This window comes from Hydra vulgaris, chromosome 02 (assembly GCF_038396675.1).
Source record: "Hydra vulgaris chromosome 02, alternate assembly HydraT2T_AEP".
NCBI lineage: Eukaryota > Metazoa > Cnidaria > Hydrozoa > Anthoathecata > Hydridae > Hydra > Hydra vulgaris.
The window spans coordinates 11,043,127-11,059,489 of NC_088921.1; the positions used below are offsets into that span (position 1 = coordinate 11,043,127).

The 16,363-nt window shown below is 27.4% G+C and overlaps 2 protein-coding genes and 1 pseudogene across 2 annotated transcripts; all 3 read left to right on the forward strand.

The window, feature by feature from the left end:
* The first annotated feature begins 485 nt into the window (after positions 1–485).
* Positions 486–4,236, forward strand: LOC136075835 (ATP synthase subunit a-like; annotated as a pseudogene).
* Positions 4,237–8,060: 3,824 nt separating this feature from the next.
* On the forward strand, positions 8,061–8,504 carry LOC136075836 (NADH-ubiquinone oxidoreductase chain 5-like). The gene has a single exon (XM_065789273.1). The coding sequence runs from the start codon at positions 8,061–8,063 to the stop codon at positions 8,502–8,504; it is 444 nt and encodes a 147-aa protein (XP_065645345.1).
* A 3,375-nt stretch (positions 8,505–11,879) lies between these two features.
* LOC136075837 (uncharacterized) lies at positions 11,880–12,696 on the forward strand. The gene is made up of 3 exons (XM_065789274.1): positions 11,880–11,892; positions 12,011–12,244; positions 12,431–12,696. Exons 1-3 carry the CDS (start codon positions 11,880–11,882, stop codon positions 12,694–12,696), a joined length of 513 nt encoding a protein of 170 aa, XP_065645346.1.
* The last annotated feature ends 3,667 nt before the right edge of the window (positions 12,697–16,363 follow it).

Sequence of the window (16,363 nt, forward strand, 5' to 3'; positions counted from 1 at the left end):
CAAATTGTTTTCTATTTGTCAAATAACTTTTATACCATTTTATTAATTTGCCATTAATTCCATAAAATTTGAGTTTCTTAAGTAGAATTTTGTGATCGACCGTGTCGAATGCTTTTGATAGGTCAATGAAAATACCTAGTGTATATTGTGATCTACCAAATGAATTGGAAATTTCACGAATAAACTCATATTGTAATGTAATGGCTTGTTCAGTTGAACAATTTTTTTTAAAACCGAATTGATTTTTATATAGAAGTTTATTTAGATTAAGGTAATTGTATGTTTTATTGTTTATAATTCTTTCTAAAATTTTCGAGAAGGTTGAAAGAACTGAGATAGGGCGATAATTACTAATATTTCATTTTTTTCCGTCTTTGTAAATTGGAGTAGCTTTAGCTATTTTTAATTGGTCGGGGAATACACCTTGCTGTATAGATGCCCTGAACACTTTATAAAGAATACATTTTAAATTTTCAAAGCAATCTATGACTATGTTGCCATTTATTTCGTCCACACCTGTAGCTTTGTTTCTTTTAAGAGATTTGTAAGCTCTCTCAAACTCATCAAAAGATAATGCAGAATATAAATTATCTATAAAAAGCGAATTATTTATAGGCTCTAGGAAATCACTAAAAGTTTTTTCCGTAATAGGAATCTTATTTGCCAATTTAGTTCCTATATCAATAAAATATTTATTAAACTCGTTTGCAATTTCGTTTGGTTTATATATATTTGTTTTATTTATTTTAATTACTTTAGGAAGGTAGTTTGAATTTGTTTTTTGTTTTCCTGTTATTTCCTTCCAGAATGTTCTCCAAGTATTTTTTGAGTCGTTTTTAAATTTACTAATTAAATTTGAATAATAATTTTTTTAAAGTTTTTTACGAATTTTTTCAAATAAATGTTGGTAATTTTTATATTTTTGTTGGTTTTCATCTGATTTTGTTTTTAAATATTTTATAAATAGTTTCTGTTTGATTTTAGAGGATTTTCTAAGTCCTTTGATAATCCATGGACTATTCAAGGTTTTTTTTTTGTTATTTGTTCACAAAGTGGAAAGTTTGCATTGTATATTGAGAAGAATGTATCAAAGAACTTATTATATATTGTATTTGCGTCATCATTAAAGTTAATATGTTTCCAAAGGATTTTATTTTGTTTTCGTTGAAGACACGTTTTTTTATTATATTATTATTATCATTATTAGAGTATACAGTATGAATTGTAAGAAAAATGGGGAAATGATCGGATATGTCGGTTTTTATAATTCCTTTTTGTAATTTCTTATTATAAATATCTGTTGTAAAATTTTATCAATCAACGTCGTTGAAGTTTTGGTTATTCGAGGCTGGCTGATCAATCAAGAAAAGAGCTCCTGCCATAAATATTTCATCATAAAAACTTTTTACTTTTTTATCTTTATTATAAATTAGACAGTTCATGTTGAAATCTCTAATTATAAAAGTAATTTTGTTTTCTTTGCTACCTTTTTTGAATGATATTACGCTGTAAAAAGAAACTAAGATTTTCAGACGCACCATCTGGCGGTCTATAACAGCAGCTTAATAGAATACTTTTTTTTTATTGTTTAAAATTTCAATAGTTACGATTTCTTTATTGCCGTCAGAAACGCACGTATCATTCCTAATGTGATATATAATGTGTTACTTAACGTAAATCAGAACTACTCCCGTTTATTTGTTTGTCTTTCTAACAAAATTGCTTCAAAACCTGGAAGATGGGAAATAGAATTATTTTTAAACTCATTCGAAGAAATCCATGTTTCTGTTAAGCAAATTATATTAAAAATATTTTCAGTTTTATCTAAAAAATCACAAAACTTTTCAAAATTTTTATTTAGACTTCTAATATTAATGTGAAGGATTCTGATTTTTTGATTTTCAGTGCCGTTTTTATTAAGAAATTCTTTTAACTTATTGGGATAAAGATAAGAACAACGTGTGTTCACATCATTAAAAAAGTTGACATCTGGATCTGAATTAAGATCTGATTTTAAGTATTTATCATGAAAATTAAAAGTAAAGAATTCGTAGTCATCCATTTTTGTTTTTAAATTTGATTATAGAATACTAAAAGAATGCCTTTATAATTATAGGTCACGCGTAATTAATTTATTGTAAGTTACTTTAGCAAACTTACCTTTCGCTCGCAATTCCTTCGTTTCTTTGAAAAGCTTTCTTCGTAAATTTATTGTAAAATCGCTAAAATCTTCGTTAACGTACAACCGCTCGTTCCAAAGCTTCGTCGTCGTATATTTGTTTAACATTAGGGCTTTCTCTTTGTAGTTTTGAAACCGAACAACTATTGATCTGTTTTTTCCTGTTTCTTTTGTCGAGGATTTCTTTGATTTTTTGTTCACTTTCTTCCCAAGTTTCATCAGCTTTATCATCAATCCCAACAAATCTCAAGTTGTTTCTACGGCTTCTGTCTTCTAGTTCTGCTATTTTCTCTTCTATGTTATTGTTTCCATTTTCAATATTACTATATCTGGTGATTTTTTCGACTCTGTTTTTTTTTTAATTCTGTAAGTTCAATTACACTGATAAACGAATAGTCTCATTGTGCATATCTTGTTAACTAGGCGGTTTTTTAAAACAAATTAAGGATGCCTGATTTCAAATATGCAAACCATTTATTTACGTCAAGTTGTAAAGATATTTGGGTTCAAATCTTTAGATTTAAGGTAAAGTCCCTAATATTGTCCGAAAAGTTATTCAAAAAAAGTATGTCAACCTGGGTCTCAAAAGAAGGGTATTTTCATAGAGATTTTAAAAATGGTATTTGTTTGTAATAAAAATAAGTACTTTTTGTATTATTGCTGAGAAACATTTTGTTAAAATTTTTTTAAAGTCTTTAGCATTTTTTCACATAATTTTTTTTGTTAATAAATTTTAAGTAAAAATATGTATCTTTTCTAAAATCTCTATGAAAATACGCTTCTTTTGAGACCCAGGTTGACATACTTTCAAATGACTTTTTTTCATAATATTCAGCAGTTTACACTTTGAAATACTAAATATTTTGAAACCGAAATATTTTACAACTTACGTGATGGTGAAAAATGGTTTGCATATTTGAAATCAGCATATTTAATTTGTTTTAAAAAACCGCCTAGTTAACAAGATATGCACAATAAAATTTTATTTGTTTATCAGTGTTATTATTTTATCATAGCTTTTGCCTATAAATTCAACAGCTTTCTGTACCACAAATAATTCTTTTTTTAACGTAAAGTTTTCATCTTTTAAGTTATTAAATTTAATTTCCATTTTTTCTATTCAATCATTAAAAATTTTCATTATAGTATTCTCATGATTTTCAAGGATTTCTTTAAGTTGTGCTGGTGTGAAGTTTTTGCTATTATTATAAGTTTTTTAAAACGTTCTTAAAAACACGTCCTTTCGAGGTGAAATTTGCGGTGGAAAAAAAAATAAAAAAAAATAGTAATGAAATTTTTTTTAATATACTATGAAAATTTTAAAAGAGCAATAATATAAGCATTAGTAAAATTAAATTTATCCTACTTTTTTCTTAATTTATTAAATTGAGAAGAGACCCTGTAGAGCTTTACTATAAACTTTTTTTTTTTTAAATAATAAAAAATTATTAAAATTAGAAAGTTTGGTAGTTTAGTTGGGGCGACTGTTTTTTAAAAATAACAAAAATAAGCAATATAATAAATTTATTGTATAATTAAACAATTTAACAATTACTATAGTAGGCTATAATGACCCGTTATTATAATAAAACAACAGATACCGATTAATTAATGAAAGCCTTAGGGATTAATTAGGGTTTTTTATTTTTACTCTGCCACCTTCTACTCATATTTCATTAACTTTTGGATTATCATTTTTTATATGATTATCAATAATAATATTTGGATTTTTTAATTTTAAAGGTTCTTATTTAAGTATGTTTATGCCAACAGGAGCTCCTTTAGGTCTTTCTCCTTTATTAGTATTTATAGAATTAGCTACTCATATTTCTAGACCTATAGCTTTAGGAATGCGTTTAGCAGCTAATCTGACAGCTGGTCATATTTTATTAGCTAGTTTTTCTGATTCTATATTTAAAATGATATGTTTTTCTTCTTCTTTTTTTAACTTATTTCCATTAATGTTTATAATATTTATGATTATATTAGGAATAGGTGTTTTAATTATTCAATCTTATGTTTTTACTCTTTTATGTTTAATTTATTTAAAAGATTAATCTTACATTAATGGAAAAGTATTATCATCCTTTTCATCTAGTAAATTCTAATCCTTGGCCATTATGTATATTGAATACTGTTATTCTTTTATCATAAGGAATAAGTGTTACTTGATGTTATCATAGCTTAATTCAAAAAAACAGAAATCAAACTTTAATTAGCTTAATAATTACTATTACTTTAGGTCTGTTATTTTCGTTTTTACAAGCTTTAGAATACTTAGAATCTAATTTTTATATATCCGACTCAGTTTATGGTTCTATTTTTTTTGTAGCTACAGTATTCCATGGAATCCATGTTATTATTGGTACAATATTTTTATCAGTGTGTTTACTTAAAATATATTATTCTCTTTTTACTAACTCTCGTCATTTTACTTTTGAAGCTGCATCATGACATTTTGTTGATGCTGTATGATTGTTTTTATATATATGTATATACTGATGAGGTTCCTAACTCTTTCAGATTGGTATAATTAAAGTTCGATTCTTTAACTGTAATAATATTTATGATCTTTGAGTATAATAATTTATTAATATTTTTATTTGTAGTTTTTGTTATGTTAAATTTATATTTAAATAAATATAGTTTTTTTTATTTAATACCATCAATAGTTTTACTTATTATAATCACACAATTTATTAAAACAAATTCTTTTTTATGAGTTAGTATAATAATATTTTTCATTATTTTAAATTATTTACATTTAAAATTAGAAAATTTAATTTTATACAGTTTTATCTTATTATCAGTAATAATGATATTATTATCTAATAACCTAAGAATAATATTATACTTATCTGTAGAAATTCAAACTTTTTCCTTATTAATCCTCATTGGTTCTAATAGAAATAATATAAAAAGTTTAGAAGCAAGTTTAAAATATTTTATCTTAAGCAGTATTTCATCTGGATTTTTTCTTCTGGGTCTTGCTTATTTATTTAAAATTTCAATTTTATTAGATTTAAATTTATTTAACTTTATGTTTAATAATTCATCTTCTCTTCATTCTTATAGTAATTCTATATTAATATTTTCTCTTTTATTTTAATTAGGCTTATCTCCTTTTCATTATTGAACTGCTGATATTTATTTTCATTATTGAACTGCTGATATCTGAAAGGAATCAGATCTTGTATTAACATTATTATTATCTTCTTTATGTAAACTATCTATATTCATTAGTTTATTAAAGTTTAATAATAATTTTCAAATGCTTATGCTTTTAGGAACACTATCAATAATTATAGGAACTGTTGCTGGATTTAATCAAAATGAAAATAAAAAGATTAATAGCCATAGTAGTATTTCTAATTTTGTATTTATTATTATTTCTTTAAGCTTAAATAATATAATAGGCATTGAAATTTGTTTTTTATATCTTTTTATTTATTTATTTACAACTTATTTATAATTATGATATTAATATTATACAAGAAAAATATAGACTTTATTATAGAACTAAGCAGGTACTTAATGAATAATAAGATTTTAACAATTGTTTTAGTTGTTATAACTTTCTCCATAGCAGGAATTCCCCCTTTTTTAGGATTCTTAAATAAATTCATTCTTATTTCTACTTTAATAAATTATAATTATATTATAGCAGGATGTTTATGTTTATTAATCACCTGTATTGGAGTAGGTTATTATCTAGAATAGTAAAAATACTTTTATTCGAAAATAGTAATTTTTTTCTTCCCTTGAAATAATATTTTTCTCTAAATAAAAATAATTTATATTCAAAATTTATTTATTTAGGTTTTATCTTATATTATACATTATTTTATTTATTAAATCCTAATTTAATTATTTCTTTTTACACTTATAAACTAAATTTATAACATGATTTTAATTATAATTTTTTTACCTTTATTCAATAGTATATTATGTGGATTATTTGGTAGATTTTTTGGTTATAAAGGCGCTAAATTAATCTCTTAGATTATTATTATCATTATAACACTTATAAACTCTTGAATTGTTTTCTATGAGATTAATTTTAACAATAATTTTTTATACTCACAATTTATCAAATTGATTTAATTTAGGATTATTCAATCTAAAATTTGATTTGATAACCATTAATATGCTAGTTTTAATTATTACTGTTTCATTTTTTGTTCATTTATTCTCTTATTCTTATATGGAAAATGATCCTCATTTGTCAAGATTCATAACGGGTGATGCGGAAGTTATCGGACAAAATAAAAACGTCAATAACTTATTTATAAATAAAAAAACAAACTACCATTATATTTTTTTAAAATAAAGCATTTATCTTTTAAAAAAATTTTTTTTTTTTTTTTATATGAAAAAACACCACCATCTGCAATTGATCTCAGTTTTGCTCTGACGCCTTTCATATGCGACTGTAAAAAGTTTAAACCAATTTCTAAGTTCTAGTTTAATGCGATCAATCAAACTTGCTTTGTTGAAGCTTGCCAATATCCCTCGTAAACTTCAGTGCCAAATGTCCCCAAAAATTTTCAATTGGTCGTGCTTGAGGCACATTTGGGGATTAGATTCTTTATCAACGTAATAGACATATTGGTCCATCCAATTTAGAGAATCTTTAGAAATGGAAGAAGTTGTTTTTCTAAACATTTATTTATGTAGATTGATGAATTGATTGCTACAGCCTTGGAAGTGCGAAACAATGGCTCGGACATACCACGGTCAGATATGGCTATCCACATTAATCAAACGAACACTTTCTGGGCATGTCTTTTTGTTGTTTGTGTAGTATCCAGAATTTCCAGGCATGTTGTCCCCTGCAAAACAAAAGTATTTTTCGTCATCGATGACTAGAAGCGATTTTGTGTTATAGAGTTGGTTAACTAATTTCCTGCTTCTTTTCTTTGCCTTTATTTATTGTTCTATAGTGCATTTTGGAGTCTTTTCACGTTTTCTATATTTAATATTCATTTTTTTTAAGTGACGACCAATTGTCGATTGATTTACACCGAATTTAATACCTATTTTTCTCTGACTGTCCCCTTTTCGATTTTTGACAAGTCTCGTTAATTCGGCTTTCTTTTCTCTAGCCCAGGATGTCGGGCGACCAAGGTGCTTTCTATTAGAAAACGATTGAACAGTTTCAAGTCTTTTTAGGTTATCATATATTGTACTTCGGAGCAAATCCTTCCTTTTGAAAATGATTAACGATTTTTTTTTTTTTTAATATTAGGTTTATTTACAAAAAACATTTTTAGTCGCTTTCGAAAAGATTCTCGTTCAGCTGCATTTAACCTCATTTTAAATAATTGTGTTTCAAATAATAAAGTTTATATTTTATAGAACGTTTATGCCTACGCATAAAACCACAAAAACTAATTATTATGCTCAAATAATGAAATTAGGATTTGTCCGATAACTCCCGCATCACCCGTTATTTACTTTTTTTATAATAGTATTGATATCGAGTTCAAACTTAATTCAACTTTTTATAGGATGAGAGGGGGTTGGATTATGTTCATATTTATTAATTAATTTTTGATATACTAAAATACAAGCTAATAAATCAGCAATAAAAACAATGATTATAAATAAATTAGGAGATATTGGATTATTAATTGGAATAATATATTTATGAACTTTTACCGGATCATTTGAGTTTAATGATATATTTATAACTTCTATTACTAATGATATTTCTATTCTTTATGTTCCATTATTTTTCATTTTAATAGCCGTAATAGAAAAATCTGCTCAATTAGGTTTTCATATGTGATTACCTGATGCAAAGGAAGGACCTACCCCAGTTTCGGCTTTAATTCATGCAAGTAGAATGGTTACGGCTGGGGTATTTTTAATTATTAGAATGTCACCCGTATTTGAGCTTTCATCTACTATAATAATCTTAATAATTATTGTAGGAAGTTTAACATCTTTTTTCTCAGCAACTATAGGAATGGTTCAAAATTACTTAAAAAAAGTAATAGCGTATTCTACTTGTAGTCAATTAGGTTATATGATAATGATTTGTGGATTTTCGTTTTATGATCTAAGCTTATTTCATTTAATAAATCATGGATTTTTTAAAGCATTATTATTCCTTAGTGCAGGATCTATTATCCATGCTATAAATGATGAACAAGACATAAGAAAATATGGTGCTTTAAAAGATTTTCTACCTTTAATATTTATTTTCATAATCATAGGATCCGTAGCACTACTAGGATTACCGTTTTTATCTGGATTTTATTCTAAAGATTTATTTGTTGAAGTAGCACTGTTTTCAAATTTTTTATCTTTCTCTGTTTGAATTAGTGTTAGTGCTGTATTTATCACAGCCTTTTATTCTTTAAGACTAATTTATTAAAGCTTTATTAACAACCCGCAACAAAGTAAAAACAATTTTATTAATATTCACGACAGTGATTATAAAACTATTATTTCATTAAGCTTATTAACATTATTCTCTAAATTTACCAGGTCTGTTAATAATAAAATTTAATTAATTCAAACGACCTGGGATAACATCTACTTTTACGCGTAAAGAAGGGACAGTTCAACAATGAATAACATTGGCACTTGAAACAATTAATTTAATTTTTGTATTAACTGATAAAACAAGATCATTATCAGTTTCAAGTAATCTAAAATCAACTTGATTTAAATCTGTGGTAGGAATTATGTAAGAATCAAATTCTATATTTGGTGAAAAATTAGAGTACTCATATGATCAATATCATTGATGATTGGTATCAAATATATCATTTGATTTCAAAACGGAACCCGTCGAAAAAATATACCTTGTTGGACAAAGAACAGTGTTTAATAAATGCGAATTTAATTTAGTCGAATTACTAAGTGTCGTTACAAAGAGGCAACACAATTATTATTTACACTCAGCCAACCTCGTTGCAAGAGAAAACGACGTCTGAAGAAGCTTTTTCATACTTCTTGGATAACAAACTATTAAAAATTGTTTATGAAAATACTCATGAAGAAGCACAAGATTTTAGAGTTGCAGGTTTCCATCTTATAAAGCAATTTCCGAAATAAGAAACGACTGCTTACTTTTAAAAACATCCATTGAAGTTACTGAAACAAAGGCTAAAGTTAAACTGCAGGGCCTTATGGATCACACATCCAAGAGGCTTGTAAAAATACTTAAAAAGGAATTGTAAAACATTTGGATGATAAAAAAAGACTATGATGAATTAATACTAATTAGTAGTTGGGGTATGGACGGAGCATTAAGTGGCTCAAAATATCATCAACGTTTTAATAAATCCAATCAAAATATCCTTCAAGACTCGGATCTATTAGTCACAGGAACTTCACCTCTTTGACTATGTGCACATTCAGATTCAAACAACTTTTATGGAACAGCATAATCAGAGCAGAGTAACAATCTCAGAGTATTAGATTCTGTAGACCAATCATGCTGGTCTACAGAATCTAATACTCTGAGATTAATAACATGATAAAACTTCACCAAGACTAGCGATTAATAAGCTGAAAACAAATAAAAGTACGGGTCTGGATGAATTTAACCATGATGTTGTAAAAGCGGTCTCAGATATTATAGAGAAACCTTTTTTTAAATTATAAAATCTTTCCCTAAAAACGGCATTTTTCCTGACCAACTAAAATTAGCAAAAATAACTCCAATATACAAAAGCGGTGATGACTCGATAAAATCTAACTACAGATATTAACTATTCTAATATTGCCTGGGCAAACAATCATTCATCTTTCCTAAAAATTATTTATACAAAACAAAAGCAAGTAAGTTTTGACAAAACAAAAGCGATTAGTTTTGGGCGCAGATAGATACAAAAGTGCTGAGCCGTTTCTCAAAGAAATAAATGCTCTACACGTATACGAATTAAATATACAGTACCTGCTCATATTATTAGACTCAAACTCAATTTTTAGCTTTTTGTCTTTTTTGTGTCTAAAATGCAATACAAGCAATGGCAACTTAATTTTTTTGTTATATAATCTATATATTATTACATACAAAGCATATTAAGAAACTTAATACTTGGTGGTGAGTCCTTTTGACTCTATAAGAGCTTTGACACGCCTGGGCATACTGTTTATGCACTTTGAGGTCAGTGCTTTAACTTCTGGATCTTTTTTTCTCCATTAGGAAACCACTCTCGTATCTGTGGAATCAGGCGGTCTGTAGGACATTCTTGTACTGATCTTGCTTCATTGTCCCTTGTACTATGTAAAGTTGACCGGTACCCCTGCTTGATATGCATGAGCAAATTATAGATGCTGAGTGCTTTACCGTATTTACGATACATTCTAACTTGTGTTATTCTCGAGGTCTGCTGGTGGACAAATGTGGTTTTGTCTTCTAAAGTTTGAAAAAGGACAATTCATCGCTGAATAAAACCTGAATATAACAATAATTATTTATGTTTAATAATATTTAAAATATTAGTATAATCAATTGGGGTAAGATATTAATGGAAAAGCGTCTTTTGAAAACTTGTAATAATAAAATATTATTTGTTTAAGTTTCATTTTTTTTTCTTGTTTGATATTTTAAACTGAATAATTGGTCTATTTTTTTAATGACATAATTAGTATTAAAAAATATTTTTCATTAAAAAGTTACTGACTTTATAATTAAATTAAGAAAAAATTACATATAAATGAAACACAAACATTGTACATACTCTGTGCAGATGTTTTTTAACGCTTTTAATTATTTAATAAATAAATTAATAAATAAATAAATACATACATAAATAATGCATAAATTGATAATTAAAATAAAAATTGCATTTATATTGTATTAAAAGTATTTATATAGTAATTTATATTTATTTATACAGTAATAAAAATGCATTAATACAGTAATTTATATGTAATTAATACAGTAATTTAAATCATTAAGTCATATTCTTTTTATTGACACAGATACTATATATGGATAGAATTCATTTAAATTCCTGTATAATACATTATACATTTTTATTAAATATTATTATTTCAAAATAAATAAGTTTGTTTAAAATTTGGTTGCCGTTTACGGACTTTCGAGATAAGAATTATTACAAAGGAATATTTTGCAAACGATTTGGAAATGGATAGAACTCATTACAATGACGGTATAAATACAACTATATATTTTATTATAATAAAAAGTTAAAAACTTAACTAAATAATGAGTAAATAAATTTTAAATAAGTATAACATAGATTTTTTAAATTCAGGTTTATCAGATCCACCGGTTGCCGAGTATGAACTTTCGAGGAAAGAGATCACTATAACAAAAGAATATTTTGCAAACGATTTGCAAGTGATCAAAGAACATTTGGAAAATTCATTGACAGAAAAGATTGGATATGCATTTCAATTCCCGACGACATGAGACCTACTATTTCTGTTTTAATGACAAAGTTTAAAAGCAAATATAAGGAAGCAGCTCAATGACAAGATTACTTTTTTAAAAAGAACGAAAACTGGTTAAAAACTTCAGTAAATTTTCAGATTGATGCAAAACGTGTAACTGTAAATAAATCAACAGGTCGGCCCACCGGAAATTTCGAAACTTTATCTGATAGGTTCAGCTGAGGTACAGCTGCAAGCTTTATTAAACCACACCGTTCAATGTGTTTCACTGATGAACTAAGACAATATTATATATAAGAGTGATTTAGAAATATTGAATATGATTTTGATTTGTAAGTGGGGCTTTGATGGAACATCTGGACAAAGCATTTATAAAATGACTTTTGGAAGATCGACATATATCAGATACAAATTTATTTTTTACTTCGCTTGTTCCATTGAAACTTATAGGTGTAAATCAAGAAAAGAAAGAAGAAAATCTCTTATGGAGTAATCCAAAGCCAACTTCAACCCTCTTTTGCAGACCTCTGAAACTGCAATTTACAATGGAAACCAAGAAAACTATTTTAAATGAGAAAACGCATTTTGACAAACAGATCGAAAAACTCCAACTATTAAAAACCACCATTCATATGAAAAATGTTTTCATTCAATACAGTTTCTTAAGTATGACCATGTTAGATGGTAAAGTATGCAATGCTATCACCAACACAAAATCTGCGCAACGGTGTGATCTCTGCCAGCAACTTTCAAGCAATTTAATAACATTGATAAAGTTTTGAAAAGACCGGTAACCACTGATTATCTACAGTACAAACTGTCAACTCTACACGCCTGGATTCGATGTTTTGGAATGCTGTATTCATTTAGGATACAAAAAAAATACGAAAAAATTGCAAGCGCGTAAAGAAGAAGATAAAGAAGCGCGTAAAGAAGAAGATAAAGAAGCGCGTAAAGAAGAAGATAAAGAAGCGCGTAAAGAAGAAGATAAAGAAGCGCGTAAAGAAGAAGATAAAGAAGCGCGTGAAGAAGAAGATGAAGAAGCGCGTAAAGAAGAAGATAAAGAAGCGCGTAAAGAAGAAGATAAAGAAGCGCGTAAAGAAAAAAAAGCAGGAAAAAGCAACAACGAAAGCTAGCATTCAAAAAGCTTTCAAAAATTAGAAATTTTAGTCGACATGCCAAAAGGGTTGGGCAGCACGAACGACAGAAACACCGGTCGACGTTTCTTTGAAAGCACTCAAACGTCATCCTTGATAATTGGTGTTTCCGAAGAAATAATCCACCGTTTTCATATAATTTTGGAAACAATTTCGAGTGGACATGAAATTGACGTTGAAAAGTTTCGAGGTTACGTCTTAGCAACTGCAAGACACTTTATCAAAGAATATCCCTGGTACAACATGCCAATATCAGTACATAGATTGCTGATCCACGGACCAGACATTATTTCTTCTGCCATTTTACCCATTGGTCAACTGCCCAAGGATGCTCAAGAATCAACCAATAAGTTAATAAAGCAATATCGTTTGGGTTTTTCTTAAACGTTTTCAAGAGCTAAGACTATGGAAGACGTGTTCAGAAGATTGTTGGCAACCAAAGACCCCTACATTTTATCTCTACGAAAATCAACACCAAAAAAATTGAGGGCTTTGTTGCCAGAGGCTGTTGCCCTCTGTAGTTCCTGTAGCAGAAGATAATCAAGACTCTGACGCAGATGCCGAGGAAACAGACTTTGAATATAATGAAGATTTCAACAAAGAGACAGATAAAGATTAAAAAGAACCAAAATGATTGTAACTGAAGCAGAATGTTTTTTTTCTATATTTAACACCATCTTCCATCATTTGATCCATTTTTTAGCATTTATGGACACATTGGATCCACCATTTTGTTTTTTAATTTTTTAATTTTTTTTTTGTCAAGTTTTTAATTTATGGTCTGAAAGAACCCTTAAAACCCATTTATGAACAATTTAAACAATTTTTTAACAAATATGCCCACCATATTGGATCCGCCATTTGTTTTCTCTCTTTTTTAGCCAAATCTTAATTAGTAACTCAAAATCTTAATAAGTAACCTCAAAACATATTTGCCATGAAATTTCAGGCAAATCATTCAACGTTTTCATATTTTGACCGGTTTTTTCGATATCTGACCCACTGTGCGCTTGTGGAATTCGGTTCTTGACGAATCAATTAAAAGAACTATAAAAAAACTTACTAACTTTAAACATTACGTACATTCTCTCATTTTTTAAAAAATAGGAAATAATTTTATTTTTTATTTTTAATGTATTTTTACTGATTTGTAATTTTTTATATGTTATTTTTAATAAATTTTTTCAACTTTTTCAATTTTTTTTTTGTTCTTTTTCTTTAACTTTATTTATTTTTTTATTTATTTTTTAAATTTAAATTCTTTTTTAACCTTTTTCAAACTTATTAATTTCACTCTTTTATATAATATTAGAAGATGTAGAACTTTATTGTATTTTTAATGTATTTCACGAAGGGGCTTGATGATAAGACACTTAACTTCTACTTTGACGTCAGCTTGCAATTATATATATTTGTTTAAATTTATAGATAATATTGTAAAATGTGTAAAATGACAAAATAAATAATAATAATAATAATAATAATAGTGCAATCCTTACATTAGGCTTTTATAATTTATTTATGATATTTCATATAAAATTAAAATAAAAACTTAGAAAATAAAAAAGGTTTTAAAAGATCAATAGTTATTGAGGAAAAAAGTTATTCATGATTGAGAGAGTTGATGAACCAAGAGGTGGCGGATCAGGAACTAGTAATACTGGAAATTTATGCCGACAAGCTTTTTTTAATCCTCTATTACTCAGCAAACTTTTAAAAATTTATGAAAAAATTACAATCAGATTGCATAACATTCAAATTGCAGTCAATTTCAAAGACCTAGGTGAAAAAAAATGAGAAAAACGGCCATAATACCGAGAAGAAATTAAGGACAAAAGAATAAAAGATTAATCAATGAAAGTTAAAACCTTTCAATGAATTTTAATTTAATAAAGATAGCAAAAAAATTTTTTTTCGAATACATTGCCCTTATAATTCGGGTAGGGGTAACTTTAGAGGTATTTTTGAATCCGTCTTCAATCAATATTATTGCTAAACATTATTTTTCAACTTAGATTAGATTAGATTAGGTTAGATTAAAATTTATTAGAACAGTGATACATGTTCTAAAGGACACGCAGGTCCATAAAATGTGAAGGACTCTGACAACGTGCCCTACAATCACATAACACATATGCGAGATATTTTACAAAATATAAATATTGGAATTATATATAAGACCACAGTTATAAAACAAAAACTATGAGCCGGGAACAGTATTTTTCAAAGTCGATAGAATTAATTTTAATTTTGAAGCTCTAAATATTTTTGGCGTTCACGACGTTAGACGGCAAGTTGTTCCACGTATTAACAACCCTGAGTAAGAAAGTGTAACATCGAGTTTACATTTTAGTTTGTGTAATTTGAAATTATGTTCCCGAGTGTGAATATAGTTGTTATTTAAAAAGAAACTTGATTTATTTAAGCAAATTAACTTGTTCAGAATTTTGTAACATGTAATCAAGTCTTGCTTAAGGCGAAGAATTTCTAGTAGTTTCAAACCAAGAATTCTAAGTCTATTTAAATATGAAAAGTTATTTAGGTTAGCAATTCTCTTGGTATAACGTCTTTGTACTCTTTCCACTGTTTTATTCATTTCAGTGCAGTATGGTGACCAAACCGGAGAGCAATATTCTAAGATCGGTCTTATATAGGTAGTGTAGGCCTTTAACACGATAACACGTGGACCTCGACTTTTAAAACACTTAAGGATTAGATATCTTCTAATGTTGATGCGCAGACGATATTTGAAATATGATTATTGTAATTTAAATGAGAATTCATGGTCACACCAAGATCTTTTGGGTTCGTATACGGAGGTTAAATTATGATCTCCTAATTGATAGTTGTAATTTATATCTTTACAAAATGAAGTAGGCGCTATTCTATGAGTAAAGCACTTATTATTGGCTACTTTTAACTGCTATTTTTTTACGCCAAGAGATGAACTTTATAAATGGCAACAGCAAGATCGTGACTGTAATCGGCATCCTTAAATGAACTATATAGTTTGATATCGTCAGCATATAACAGAGATCAATTAAAATCTTTTACTTTAGTGGATAGGTCATTAATATACAATAAGAATAACATTGGACCCGAAACGCTACCCTGTGAAACTCCACTATGAATGCTGGTTGGATTGGATAGTGATATTCCAGCCCGAACCCTTTAATATATGTTAGAAAGAAATGCTGATATCCAATGAAACAGGTTATCTATTATGCCGTACATTGCAAGTTTTTTCAAAAGTTTTGGATGAGGTAGAGAGTCAAATGCTTTTTGAAAATCAATATACACCACGTCAGTAATTAAATTGCTGTCTAAAGCTTTATTTCAGTCATTAGTTGACTCTAGAAGATTTGTGCACGTTGTTCTTTTAGATAAAAAGCCGTGTTGATTAGATGTTATTAGATTAATTATATTAAGATAATCAGCGATACATGAACTAACAATACTTTCCATTACTCGGAAAAGCTAGTACATGTGAGGGATATAGGTTCATAACTGTTGGCATCTGAAGTAGATCCTTTTTTTAAAATAGGCGAAACCGAAGCTTGAAGCCACTGTTTTGGTAACGAGCTTGACGAAAAACTTGATTCAAATAAATATGAAAGCGGAATACATATTATATGTGCTAATTGTT

Bases quoted from the DNA above. Each gene is read 5' to 3' on its own strand.
- LOC136075836 (XM_065789273.1), top strand. From the start codon at position 8,061: ATGTCACCCGTATTTGAGCTTTCATCTACTATAATAATCTTAATAATT.
- LOC136075837 (XM_065789274.1), top strand. The intron at 12,245-12,430 runs GTAAAGTATGCA...GTATTCATTTAG, and splicing joins AAGTATGACCATGTTAGATG to GATACAAAAAAAATACGAAA.